This window comes from Carlito syrichta, unplaced genomic scaffold (assembly GCF_000164805.1).
Source record: "Carlito syrichta isolate Samal-C Ts95f unplaced genomic scaffold, Tarsius_syrichta-2.0.1 Scaffold305319, whole genome shotgun sequence".
In the NCBI taxonomy this organism is placed as follows: domain Eukaryota; kingdom Metazoa; phylum Chordata; class Mammalia; order Primates; family Tarsiidae; genus Carlito; species Carlito syrichta.
In genome coordinates, this window is record NW_007249415.1 from 20,379 (window position 1) to 34,377 (window position 13,999).

Below are 13,999 nucleotides of genomic sequence, written 5' to 3' on the forward strand. Positions count from 1 at the left end.
AGACCTTGGAAAGGTTACCGCTCAGCAGTGTTCAGAGGAAACCATCCATGTACGTGGTCCTCCATGCAGGACACAGGTTCCAGCAGCGCCAGCAGCCTGTTCACAGCTCCCAGAGTCCTGGCTCCCAGGATGGTTCTGCCAATGGAGCTGAGTTGCACACTCTTCTGTACACTGTTGCCCTGTGCTGGCCCCAGGCCTTTATCTTGGCAGCTTCCTTCAGGCAGACACCACCCACCCCTTGGGCCTGCTACCCTCCATGTCACACAACCCAAACCCTCTCCTTGGCTCAAGTGGTTCCATGTCTGCACCCCTACTGCTGGTCCCACTTCTGGGGACACCTGTGTGTATCCAGAACCTGCCTTCATGGTTAGACAGACTGGAGCTGGCTCTCAGATGAGGTCAGAAAATGCAGAGTGGCCACTGTCATCTGGGGTGGGCTCACCTAACTCCGCAGAGTCACCCACAATGGAAGCGTTGTTTTTTCCAGCAACCACATTCCACAGACGCCTCCTGACTGTCCTCCAGAACAGACCAAGACCAACAAAGCTCAGGACCTTGTCCTGATGTCTTTTCTCAAAGAGCAGGTGGTTTGTCAGAGGGACAAGTCACATCAGGAAGGGCTGAGACACCCAATGGGAGCAAGTGACACATCCCAGGTAATCTCTTTACGGGCCCAAACCAGGCATCAGGCTCAATCCCCATGGTGTAAGCATGCAGGAGGGACCTCATGTAGACTCAGGGACAAATTGGCTGAGTCTACATGGACAAATTGGCTCTGCTGCTTACCACTGTGTGTTCTCAGCCAGGTCCCCCTACTTCTGAGCCTCATTTTTCTCATCTGTGAAATGCATTTGAGGTAGAACCACCAACCAGCTGAGCATGTGCAGCTATAGACCTCCTTCCAAATATTTCTGAAAGGCTTTTCAAAACAGGAAAACAAGACAGGTTGCCACCAGCAAAAGCCCTAGGGGTTTTAGAATGAAACTGTCAGAAGTGGAAAGAGCCTGTGTATGCACAGGGCAGGGGCCAGGGCTGCTGGGATCAATGGTGTGCCTGCACCTGGCCCGGGGCACCTGAAGGCAGAACTGTCCTTGCTCAGGGGCTGGGGCCACTGTCCCCCTCCAGGGTCCTGCTGGCAGCTCCTTTGATTCCTAGTGGATGGCTTTTGGCATCTCCTTCACACCCTGTGGTGCAGGGTGTGGGATGAAGGTGTGGGACCATCCTTCCACATCTCCTCCTCTGTCCCTCCAAGTGGCCCTGGTTGTACCTCTGCTAATAAATGCCAGCACACTGCTCAGTATTGGGCCCTAAAAAAATCCCCAGGCTTCAGCCACAGGCCATTCTACAAGCAAGACAACACGACTTGTTTCACATGGTCCTGACCTTATGGTAACAAGTTATTCTTGCAGAGCCAGGGGCCAGGCTATGACACTACCCTCCTCGGTGGCTTAAATGTCCAAGATGACCCCAGAGCCCTCCCTGGGACATTCCTTCCTGCCAGTCGGTCAGACAGACTCTCCTTTTGAGCTTAAAATCAAAGTCCCTATTCACCTGCTTGGTACTTGGCTTTTGCACTCTAGGTACAGCTGCTTTTCCACAGGCTGCTAGTTGTCCCTTCCTATATGCTGCCCACTCTCCTTCCCTCCTTTGCAGAAAAAGAAAATACACCAGCTCTGCATGTAAGAAAGCCCCCCAGTTCCTATGTCTTTCCCAGTCCTGGGCACCTGCTTGCCACTCTCCTTGGGGCACTCCTTCAGTCCCACATTATGGCCGCTGCCCAGGAGCCACCTGGCCTGCCCCATGGTCCCATCTGCCTTCTTCCTCACTGTGGCCCATACACCCTCACACCTTCCATTTGCCATCCCAACATGCTGTGTGCTCCTTGGGTATCCCTGTTCCCAAAACCTGTCCTGGCCTCTCTGCCCCTAGACTGGCTAGGCTGGTTGCTTTCGAGAACAGAGACAGTACTCATTCTGGAACTTTCCTTACAGTCATCTTTGGTTGGAGCTGCCACTTCTAGTTCTGTTCTTCTGCATCAGTTGACTCTCGGGTTGGCTAGTGCACCCCAGAAATACTGGCTCTTCCAAGGCTCCCCTACATTTCACAGTGTCTTACACAGCTAGATTAGGTCTGTGATTGGCACTGACTAAAGGATTGTGAGCACAGGTCCAGCTAAGCTGGGTCATGTGACTGACATTAGCCAATAGGCTATGAGCTCAGGTTCAGCTAGACCAGGTCATGTGATTGGTGCTAGCCAATGAACTGTGAGCACAGGTTTAGCTAGACTGGGTCACACGGTTGGTACTAGCCAATCAACTGTGAGCACAAGTCCAGTGAGGCTGGGTCATCACACTGGTCAATGGACTGTGAGCACAAGTCCACCTAGGCTGGGTCACATGACCAGCACTGGCTAATAGGCTGTGAGCACAGGTGAGCACAGCTCAGCCCCCTCCTGCCTCAGCCCACTCTGTGCTCCTGGGTACAGACACAAGACAGGGAATGCTGACTCCCTTGTGGGAGAAGAAGCCCAATACAGTGGGAAGCCCCTGACACATGGGAGTTGTTCACCTTGTCTCCTGGGTGCTCTGTATGCATCACTTGAGCATGCCCTCCCTTGTCTTCCAGTGTCCCAGGCTACTGCGGTCCCTGTGCCTTTGCAGATAACTCACCTCTTACCCTCTCTGCAAGGTCTTGGGATCTTCTCTTTGTCCCTGGTGTCTGTAGACTTCTTCACAATGAGTGTAGTGAATCTCACTTTCCTTGGGCTTAGCTTTCTTTCCCCTCTTCTCTCTCTCCAGAACTCTGGTCAGCCAGATGCAGGATCTCCTGGGTTGATTCTCTCTTTTCTTTTTTCTTTTTTCCAATCATGTTAATGAATGTATTATTTTAATGCCAGCAATTCTTGGATATTAAAAATATCCAAGATCTCTTTCTTCTTAGTAACTGTATATGTTTTATAAATGCAGCACTTCTTCTTGAGTACTTCTAAAGATAATTATACTTTTTAAAAATTCCTTTCTGTTTCTAGAACCAGCTCAGTTTCTCTGAGTGTGAGAATATTTGTTTGAGCCTGAGTCCTCCAGGTTTCAGGCTTTTTGTCAAACATCTGGAGCCCCTTAGGGGTCTGTTTATAGTTCATGTTGAGGGTGGAAGTGGGTGGCATTTGCAGTTGGCAGGGGGCACTATGGGCTGCTGTGAGCCTTGATGAAGTGACATGAAGAAGACATCTCTAAGTTAGACTTTGGTGGTATTGTAGGAGATTTAGGGTCACAGTGTTAGTAGATATATGATGATAATCTCCAAATGCACTCCCAACCCACTGCAGAAACCCTTTGTCTTCTCACCTCGTGTTGTGATTTCAGGGGCGGGGGCCCCAGGACAGCAGCTTCTTCACAGCTTGACAGCCCTGCTGGAAGGCCTTGCTTGGTGGACCAGAAAGTCACTTGCTGCACTTTTCTTTCCAGGGGTGCACAATGCTGCTCTCAAGATGCCTTGAAAGTCTGCTTTCCATTTCCTGAGCTCATCTGCTAGATTCCTGGAGATAATCACCAATGTCTTCATTCAGAATAAAGCCTCAAGTCTATTTATTGTTTCCTTGGGTAATACATTTCCAGTCCCTTCCTGATTCTCCTTGAGCATGCTCCAGTATGCCAGGACTCTGAGGTGTGAGCATCGAGCCAGAAGGGCACACATTCCTTTTAAAGCACCCGTGTGACCCTGATGCCACACACAGGTAATGTAGAATCCTGGGTATTTCCACAGGAAATGCTGTCGGCCTGACCGCCCATGCTCTGCATCCATGACCAGGCCTCCATGCAGCCCTTTTCCAGCTATGACATGTCATCAATGCACCATTAGCCACCGTCCCTGCTTGTCAAGACCTCCTTGGGAGTCCTGACTCCACCCATCTGCATGTCCCTGGCCCCCTGTACCTCCACCTGCAGAGGCTTTTGCATCTCCAACCTCACAAGCCTCCAGTCTTACTCCTTCCTGGTCAGGGATTCCTCATCAGATGGGCAGTCCTGCTGAGCCTTGTGGCCAGGCTCACCCATGACTGAACGCTCCAGTACCCTCTTTCAAACCAGCTATCTGCATACTACTGCGCTGCTCCCAGCCCAGGATGCCTGTGCTGTTTCCCAGTCTCAGCATCCATTAGGCATTACAGCAGGAGGATTATGCAAGGATAAGTAAGCCAGAAGGAACACATGTTTGATTCTGTCCCCTCTCTAGTCAAACCAAATGTTGGGCCACACTGCCTGGGCTTGAATCCCAGCTCTGCTACAGCAAACTCTGAAACCTCTCTGTGCCTCAGTGTCCTTGTGTATAATGGGGACTAGCAACTGCACCTGGGAAAATTCTTAACGGGGCACTTGATGAGGCACTGCTGAGCAAGTGGGAGCAGATGCCACTACTCACCTCCTGTGGCTGTTACAGATGCAAATGACTGGGAGGAATCCCACTCCCTGCAGCATCCTGCATACTGACCTCCCTGCGCCAGGAAGTTCAGGTCATCCCACCTCTTCCTGGCTCACTGGTATGCTCACTTGTTCATCAGCAGTGCTCAGAGCTCATGGCCTGTTCCTTCTGGCACTGCTGCCACCTCACCTGGGCACCTGCTGCTCACCTGGGCAACCCTAACAGCTCCTGTTGGTTTTCTCCCTCCTGCCCACCAAGTTGTCACTGCAGTGCAGCCATGTCAGCCTGTACTGGTGGGCACCACGTTTCACTTACACCCCTGTGGCTCTGGGCAGTAGTCCTGCTGCCCTCTCCTAGCCCTGCTGTGCCCCAGGTCTCCTCCCCACTTGCCCTGCCCCCACTTCCCCAGGCACTCCCTGATATTTGCTCTTCTTATGCCCTGAATGTTCATCTAATGCTGCCCCCCTCCCTAGTGTCCTAAGGGTGGGGTGGTAGTCACCTTGGTGATGCTGTGCGCAGTCACCCAGGGGCCCATGCATGTGTGGATTGCCCAATGCAGTTCTCCAAATGCATGAAAGAAAGGATGGTATTAACCCAAGTGGTCGGTCTCTGAACTGCGGCTCTTGGCCCCGTTCCCTAAACAGCTCTTATTCCTGCCTGGTGGGGGCACTCTAGGAGCCTGCAAATCTGAGCTTCCTCTTCCTTCTGTATTGAAATTTATGTGGAATGTTCTAGAATGCCTTCAATCATTCCAGACATAAAGCCCCACCCACCCCTCTATACGGACTCTTGTCTAAATGCAGGGGCAACTTGACAAAGCCCTGACTGCGGTTCCCATTTTCCCAGAGACCCTGACAGGAGTGAGCCAGGGCATCAGCATCTGTGGGGCCCTGCACTGCACAAGGCCTGGGTGAGCCCCACTTGGGGCACAGAGGGTCCTGAGGACATTTGGTCAGTCTGGAAAATATGGTCAGTAAGCACAGGAGGTTCTGGAAAGACAGGAGGTAGGATGGGGTCTCTTGCCAGCAGTACAGAAAACTCTTCTTCATTATGAGAGGACACATGCCTCCAGCAAACAGAGAGGGGATGCTCACGATGCCACCAGGCAGAATCCCTTAATCTGTCCCCTCCAGGACCCTAGGCTCACACAGAGGCTTGCCAGCATTGACTGGCCGAGTCTGAGATGGGCAGAGGTGCTCCCACCCACGCCCCCACCCAGTATGGCTGCGTCCCCTTCACAGTCTGTATCACATCTGTTTGGGACCAGGCAGCACACTGTCCCACCCCAACAGAGGCAGAAATACTTGTCACTGCCTCAACTCAAAGGTCTTGCCAGCCCATGGTACCTGAAACCAACCCAGGGATACTCTAGGTCTAAAGGGAACCTCATGAGCTACCCTGACCCAGCCTCCCAGTGCCCCAGGTCACAACCAAGATGCCCAACTGCTCCAGGGTTAGGGCTGGGTGCCCACAAGGAGTTCGCAGAGGAGACGAGGAGGCCTGCTCTGAGCACTAGTGCTGCTCAAGACTAGAAAAGACCATGCAAGGTGGAGGGCAGAGCTGGAACACCCCCTCCTACCTCATTTCCAGGCAATCAGTCTACACTGGGAGCACCCAGGCCGTTGGCAACAAGGTCAGGCAGCCTGGGGGAGGAGCGGGGCCTGTGCCATACAGAAGGGCAGGCCCTGGATCTCGGGTTAGAGGTCTCAGACCCATGCCAGTCCTGGCTCTCATCGGTCCTCTCCCATCCCACATTGTCTGTCTCCAGTGGGCACATGTGGCAGACATGCTATGGTTGTGAGTGACAGAGTGCATAGGGCTGTGTCTGGGTCCTTACCGGGAAAGACTGGAAGAGCTGGAAGGAGCCCACGAGCCAGATGTACAGGTGGGAGGGCACCTTTGTGGAAGTGCCGTTGAAGGTGTTGGCCACCGCCAGGAACGAATAGGGCCCCACTGTGAAGAACTCCCAGTCATAGGCACCCGAGGTGGCAATGGTCTGGTTGGCCTCAAAGAGGCGAGTTACTGGGTTCCACTTGTAGATGACACTGTTGATGTTGTGGTTGTCACCTGGAACCAAGGAGTTGTGCTGGAGGGGGGATGGACTTCTAGGAAGTGCCCGCCTGCTGGCACTGCCCCAGGATCCCACCCCACAAGGGCAGGGATGGTTGCCCAGGCTGTGCCTGCCACCCTGAGCTCACTCTCACTTCCCATGTCAGCCCCTAATGGGACTCCCGCCTCTGGGTCCTCATGGTGCTGTTCCTAGATGGAAGCTCTCAGTGGCCCCACTGCCTTTGGGATGGCTCCACATCCTCCCCACCTCCTGCAGCCTTCCCCACAGCCCAGCCTCACTGCCCATCACTCCTGGTGTCCCTTTCTGTCTCACTGTCCCCAAGGACCAGACATTCCCACATGCTGCTTCCTCTGCCTGGAAGCTCCTCCCTACAGGATGCTCCCTAAAAGACCATCCCTGCATGGTGCTCCCTGGAAGCCCCTCTCTGTAAATATGCTGCTTCCTGGATCCTCCTCCCTGCAGAGTGCTCCCTGGATCCCCCTCCCTGCAGGGTGCTCTCTGGAAGTCCTTCCCTACAGAGGTCCTGGCTAGGTCCGCCTCTCCCAGAACTGCCTCTGCTGGAGCACCCATCCCGTAGAGTCATTGTCCTGCGTGGTGGCTCATAGACTTGGGTGAGTGCACAGTTGTGGAGCCCAGGAAGGCTGAATCAGAGGGGCCCTGCAGGACCCAGGCCTGTCCCTGGAGTGACAGGATGGAAGAATTGGAACTACGGCTTCTAAATCTGACTTCACTGTGGGAGCCAGACTCCCCCCACAGGGAGGTTGGTTAGTTGGTCGGTAAGTAAGTTAGTCTCAAATGAGGAGGGAAGCCAGTGAGCAGAGTCTGTGCTTCCAGAGTGGCTCCGCTGTGGGCAGGCACTACGTGGAGCTATCTGTCCACATTCCTACCTGGACAGCCAGGAGGTGATCAGCCAGTGCTCGTGTGTACTCACCCTTAGACACAACTGTCTGCTGAGCCCCAGCAAATGGGGTGGGTGTGACTTATCATTTTTTAATGAGAGACACATTCCCCCTACTTGTCAGTCCTGCTCCACCCCAGGAATGGTTTTCTTCTGGGTCAGAGGCCACACCTGCCCTACCTTCCCGGTGGTTGGCTACCGCCAGGAAGTGCTCCCCATTCACCACGAAGGCCTCCCAATCCCGGGCGCTGTGGGTAGCAATCCTCTGGTATGGGGTGAACTTCAGCTTCCTGTGGCTCCACTTGTAGATGACTGAGAACTCCTGGCCCTTTTCATTGGGTTCAAAATTGGCCACAACAAGGAAGATCTGAAAGAAAGGGACAAGGATAATTTGATCCTTCCTGAGTCGGGGCTGGGGTCTTTAATGGTTTCAGAATACCAGCAAACCTCTCCACATCCTCGTTCCAGCTACACAGCACAGGGAGGAGGCTGAGCCCACACCCCCTATTGACTGTGGCTGTGGGGGGCGGGAACTGGCGGCTGGCTCTCCAGATCTGATCATGGCCTTCATTAAGACCCTTAAAAACGTCCACATTCTTTAACTCATTTTTCCACTTCTCTAACTGAAGGCAACAAAACTCCCCAACTGAGGACAAGCTTTATGCACAATGTTCTTCATAATCTGGATGAGCAGGGAAAAAATCCTAATGACCTGCTCTCCCACAGTGAGGATGTACATCGTCACTAAAGGTGTGGTGTTGATGTGAGTAAATCACAGAGACACTGTTGCGATGCAACGTGAGGTGACCAGGGCCATGCGCAGCTGTGTGAGTAGGCCAGGCCAGGCAGCAGGGCGTCTGGCTCACAGACGATGAGCACAGCACAGGAATGTCAATGAATCCATGTATCTGCCTGGGTGAAGGGACATCATATTTACCCCCCTTGCTTTTCTGAATTTCTCAGTTCTTTGATATAAAGTTATCATTTTTATAATAATAAAAAAACTTTAAAATGTCATCAATAAAGAAAAAAGAGCTACTATTCATTACCCACACTAAATGTGGATGCTGCTGAGACCACTCAGGAAGTCACGGCTCAGGGCTGTGGCCAGTGGCTCTGTGGATCTGAGGACCTACAGTGGCAGGAGAGCAGAGGTTGGTGTGCTCACTGCTCTAGCCCCAGTATCCAGGTGGGGGCCTGGCTGTGCCTGGCAAGCCTGTGTCAGGTGAGTGACTGCATGGGACAGTCATGAGGTGCCGTCTCCAGGATATAGCTGTGAATACCAGGGTATGGGAGGAGCCGGGGAGAGGAAATTCCATCTTTCCCATGGAGGTCACCCACAGCCCTCTGCTCAGTCCAGCCCTGAAGAGAAGGGGGCTGCCTGCCTGCATGGTCTCACAGCCACAACTCCCTTGGGTCCAGCCCTGGACATCCACGTGCACATCATGTGTCCTCAACGTTTGTGAACTGATAAAAGGACTGACCAGGAATATTGATCTTTTATTTTCATTTTGAAATGTTTTTTGCAGTGTTGACTGGCTCAAGTAAAATGCTCTTATCAGGTTTAAAATCTAGAAATGAAGGATCTACAGAAAACTGGATAGCATCTCAGTTATGAGCTCGTCTTCTGTTTTATGGGAAGCCAAACGGACTTTCTCCAAGTCACATTCTGGATTTAGAGTTGTAGCCTAATGTGTATGACTGCGAGAGCCTCTGACAACCCAAATATGGCTCTGATCCCGTGAGAAACACCTGTACCTGTGGGATCTATACAAGAGCCCAGTCTTTGGGCTCTGTGGGTTTCCCCAAGTTCAGAAGTATGGAGAAAGTCTCTGAGCTCAGACTTGCCTTCTTCTCAATGGTGAAGTGTCTCCAGGCCTGTGCCTGGTGTGTGCGGATGTTCTGATACGACACGAACTTTCCGTCCGTCCACTTGTAGATGGTGGATGTGGTTTTGCGATTGGCCATTGCCACAAAGAGCCCAACCTGGGGGATGCGGAACACCTCGATGCCCAAGGTCTCTGCGTTGGTGAACAGGTTCTGATGCTCCTCCACGTAGTCCAGTCTTTCCTTGGCTTGTGATAGAAATATGGTGGTTCAGTTAACATTTCCAAGGGCAGAAGCCCAGGGTGATCCTTTTAGGAGCACGATCCCATGACCCTGAGTCAGGACTCTGAAGCCTCAGTCCCAGGTGTCGGTTTTCACAAGGTGATTTGCCCTGGAGTCCCATGTTACCCTCATAGGAAAGGTCTGCCTGAGGGAGGCCACTCATTTCTGTCAGGGGCTTCATGGTAGATCGGTACAGCCTCCATGACACTAACAGAATGAAATGTATGCTTTGTGACTTTATTAGGATATTCCAAGCCCAGGAGCAGTGGCTCACGCCTGTAATCTCAGCACTTTTGGAGGCCAAGGTGGGAAGATCGCCTGAGCCCAGGAGTTTGAGACCAGCCTGGGCAATATAGCAAGACCCCATCTGTACAAAAAAAAATTTTTTTTTAAACTAGCCGGGCAAGGTGATGTGTACTTGTAGTCCCAACTACTTTGGGAGGCTGAGGTGAAAGGACCACCTGAGCCCAGGTGGTCGAGGCTGCGGTGAGCCATGATTGTGCCACTGCACTCCAGCCTGAGCAACAGAGTAAGAACCAGACTTAAAAAAAAAAAGATACTCCCAAGGCGTCCTACCTCTATAGCAAATTGAGCCCTCAATAAAGTGAAATAGAAAGTATAGTCAATGGCTCATGCATGTCCCATGTGAAAACAGTCCCTGTTTCCTGAGGAAAACCAGTCTGGAGCGTCTCCAGCAACCTCCACAAACCCGTCCCACAAACTAGAACAGACCGCTGAAAGGGCTTGCTGCCAAAAATAACACTCTTAGGTGCTGGCACCCTTTGGATCTCATCTCCAATCTAGTGGCCAGGGAGGGTGTGGGCAAAGCCCACAGAGAAGGACCACAGGGAGGCCCCCATTCTTTTCCCTAGTTTAGGAAGAGATGCTGAGAGATGCCAGCCCTGCCAGCCCTTGGGTTGTGCTTAGCAGGGTGCATGTTTCCAAATTAAATGCACAGGTTCCCACCTCCAAAGTGGGACAGTCTCCTATCCTGAGCGGCACGGCTCTGAGTAGAGCCCACCATGACTGGGGCGCATGTGGCCCAGGGAGGATAGCATCCCAACTTGCTGGCCGTCCCGGCTGTTGCATGCTTTCCATGGGTCAGGACTAATGGTGCCTTTTTGTTTTGTATTGTTTGAATCAGGGTCTCATTCTGTTACCCAGACTGTCTGGAGTATAGTGGCTTGATCATGGCTCACTGCAACCTCAACCTCTTGGGCTCAGGTGATCCCTCCTGACTAGCTGGGACTACAGGTCTGTGCCACCACACCGGGCTAATTTTTATTCTTATTTTTGTAGAACTGAAGTCTTACTATGTTGCCCAAGCTGGTCTCAAACTCCTGGGCTCATGCAATCCTCCTGCTTCAGCCTCCCAAAGTGCTGAGTTTAGAGGCATAAGCCACCGTGCCTGACCTGACAGTTCCTTTCACTCTCAAGTGCCCCAGCCTGGCTGACTAAGCCTGTGGTCATTAGGAGATGGCCGAGGCCATTCAGTTTTCGTGGCAACCCCTCCGCTAGTGTCAGAGCTGCCCCTGCACGCTCGAGCATCAGGGATGCCAATGTCCTGGGTCCCCGGGCCCCACCTCACCTGCCAACACAGAGACCCACTTGCTGCCCACGCACAGGTACAGCCCCTTCCGGCCGGCATCAAACCAGAACTGCGCATCCTCCACCTTAGTACACGGTGGCTGGGGTCCCAGAGTCACTCTCATGTTGGTTTCTGAGGGGAAGATCAGGAAGACGAGTGTCCAGCGGGTCAGGAGGACGCCGCCGAGCCTGGCTGTCCTGTGTTGACTTTGCATGTGGGGCTGGAAGGGAGCCCGCAGGTGTCTGGGCACAGCCCTGCCACGTCCCGAGCGGTGAAGGGAGACCCTGGCCTGCGGGCACAGCAGGACATTGTGAAGCCCTTATACAGTCAGCTGGCCCTGCCCGCTTTCCACCCCAAAGGTGAGGCTTTCTGTGCCTTTGGTCTGCAGCTCTCATGGGAGTCTTTAGTGATCATCACTTGTCCTGTTCTCAGTACTCAGTCCTCACGATACTGATTCCCCTTGACTGTGACTCTGCTTGATTCTGTAGCACTTTGATGCCATCATATCTAGTAATCTCACCCCATCTTGGGTCCTCAATTCTGCTGCTTCTCAACTTTCCAAAGGCTGTTTAAGTATGATCAACCTGTGCTGCCCAGCCTTGTGACAGAACAAATTGGAAGCCAGATGTGACCAAGGTGGGGTTCCCCTGACTTGTAACCAGAACCACGAGGCTCAGACAGCTCGGCAGTCCCCACTCACCCCATCTTCCTTCAGGGCAGTAGAGTGGTGGTGGGAGGGGTAGATGTGATGGTGGCACTTCAGATTCTCCCCACAGGGGTGTGATTTAATAAACACAATCAGCCTCATAACTTGACACCGAAAGAAGCCCTGGGCTTGAGGGGAGGGGTGGGTCACAGAAAACGGAAGTGCATGTCCAGAGTCAGCTGATGGGGCTGGCTGGTCTGGATAACTGTGGAAGAGAGGCATGGGGAGAAATGGCCCTACACCCTGACCTGGGAGGTGAAGTGTAGCAGCAGGTGGATGTCAGAAGGCTCTGGAGAGACTTTCTAAAGACAAGCATCCCTGCAGTCTGCCTGGGGTTCCCCAAGAAGGGGCTGGACGGCCTCTGTGGGAGTGCCTGGAGGGAAGGTGGGCAACGCTGCTCTGTCTGATGGCACCACCTGCCTTCCTGGGTTGGGCCCTGAGTGTCCTCTTGGCCAATTTGATAACTGCCCCTGTTGTTGTGGTGGTGAGAGGAACAAGAGCATGGAAAGGTTGGGAAGTGAGCTCTGGGTTCCTGCCCAGTGCCAGACCAAAGTTCTTGGCATCCGCCCTTGGTGTGGGAGTGGGTGGCCTCACTACTAACCATAGGGATATGTTAGCACCTCGTTATCTTCTGGCTTCCCCGTGAGAGTCTGCAGGATCCGTGGGATGGACAGCACAGCCAGCGGGGCATTCTTGTTGGGACATAGCCTGGGGGTGGCATCCGCACCTGGGAGCAGGACCAGCTGCCTTACCAGGCCCTGCAGAGAGAGGGACAGTTTCTCCAGGCTTGCATTGCTGGAGGAGGGCAGGACCACCGGGCTTGGCCTGTCCAGACCCTGGAGGGAGCCTGGGGTGGATGGAGTCTAACTTTCTGCAGAGCTAAGAGAGAAGAGTCTACATGATGGTCATGGGGAGTCACTGGAGGCAATGGTGGAGAACTATACAATTTCCAAGGTGATTAAACCATGGGCGAGGTTTTCTGTGTGGACTTTGAGTGACAGGCTACATTGCTCATCCATCCATCATCCATCCCTCCATCCATTCATCTATCACACTTCCAACCCTCTATCCATCCATCTATACAAGTGTCCATCCTTCACACATCCATCTGTATGTTCATCCATCTATTCATCTGTTCATCCAGTGCTCATCTATCCATCCATTGCTCATCCATTCCTCTATCTCTTCATCAAGGCATCTGTCTATTCATTGCCCATTTACCCATCTGTCCATTCATTCATTCATCTGTCCATCTATTTGTCCATCTGTCCATCCATTGCTCATCTATCCATCTGTCCATTCATCTATCCATCATGCATCCATTCGTCCATCCATCACTCATCTATCCATTTGCCCATTTATCATCTATCCATCCATCTATCTATCCATCCATCTATCTATCCATCTATCTATCCATTCATCCATCCATTCCATTAATCCCTCAGTCCTCTATCCATCCCTCCAATTACTCACTCATTCATCTGTCCATCCACCCCTCCCTCCATCCATTCATGCATCATCCATCCATCCGTCCATCCAGCACTCATCCATTTATCTGCCCATCTGTCCATCCATTGCTAACCCATCCATCTATCCATCTGTCCATCTATCCATCTATCCATCCATCCATCCATTCACTTATCTGTCCATTCCATTCATCCATCATCCCTCCATCCATCCTCCAATTACCCACTAATTCATCTATCCATCCACTCATCCCTCCATCCATCCATCCATCAACCATCCATCCATCCATCACCCATCCATCCATCTACCCACTCATCTGTCCACCCATCCGTCATCTATACATCTGACCATCCACTTATTCACTATCTATTCATCCATCTTTCTTTCCATTCATCCCTCCATTCATTTATCCATCACTCTACCATCCACCCCTCCACCCACCCACACACCCATCCATTCTTCCCTGTCTGTCATTTATTCCTCCATCTGTCCCTCTGTCCATCTGTCTGTCCTAGCATGAATTAAGAAATAGTCACAGAGCACCTATGCATGTCAGGCATGGTTCTAGACACTGTGGACACAGTAGGGAGCAACAGTCCCTACCTTCATGGAATGAAGTCCTCTACTCACATGCTACTGGAGAGACAGAGACTGAACAGACACAGAGCTAGTCTGAGAAAAGACAACATATGAGAAGGGGCTGCAGGGCTGGATGTGGGCATGATCTCATCAGAGTGGTGGGGA

The 13,999-nt window shown here is 52.4% G+C and overlaps 1 protein-coding gene across 1 annotated transcript in view; it reads right to left on the reverse strand.

The window, feature by feature from the left end:
• Window positions 1–13,999, reverse strand: part of TSPEAR (thrombospondin type laminin G domain and EAR repeats) — a 201,016-nt gene that overhangs the window by 14,719 nt on the left and 172,298 nt on the right. The window contains exons 5-9 of the mRNA XM_008061562.1: window positions 12,390–12,546; window positions 11,083–11,214; window positions 9,234–9,460; window positions 7,566–7,752; window positions 6,254–6,483 (exon numbers count right to left, since the gene is read on the reverse strand). Coding sequence (XP_008059753.1) covers window positions 6,254–6,483; window positions 7,566–7,752; window positions 9,234–9,460; window positions 11,083–11,214; window positions 12,390–12,546 — 933 coding nt within the window. The remainder of the gene's footprint in view (window positions 1–6,253; window positions 6,484–7,565; window positions 7,753–9,233; window positions 9,461–11,082; window positions 11,215–12,389; window positions 12,547–13,999) is intronic.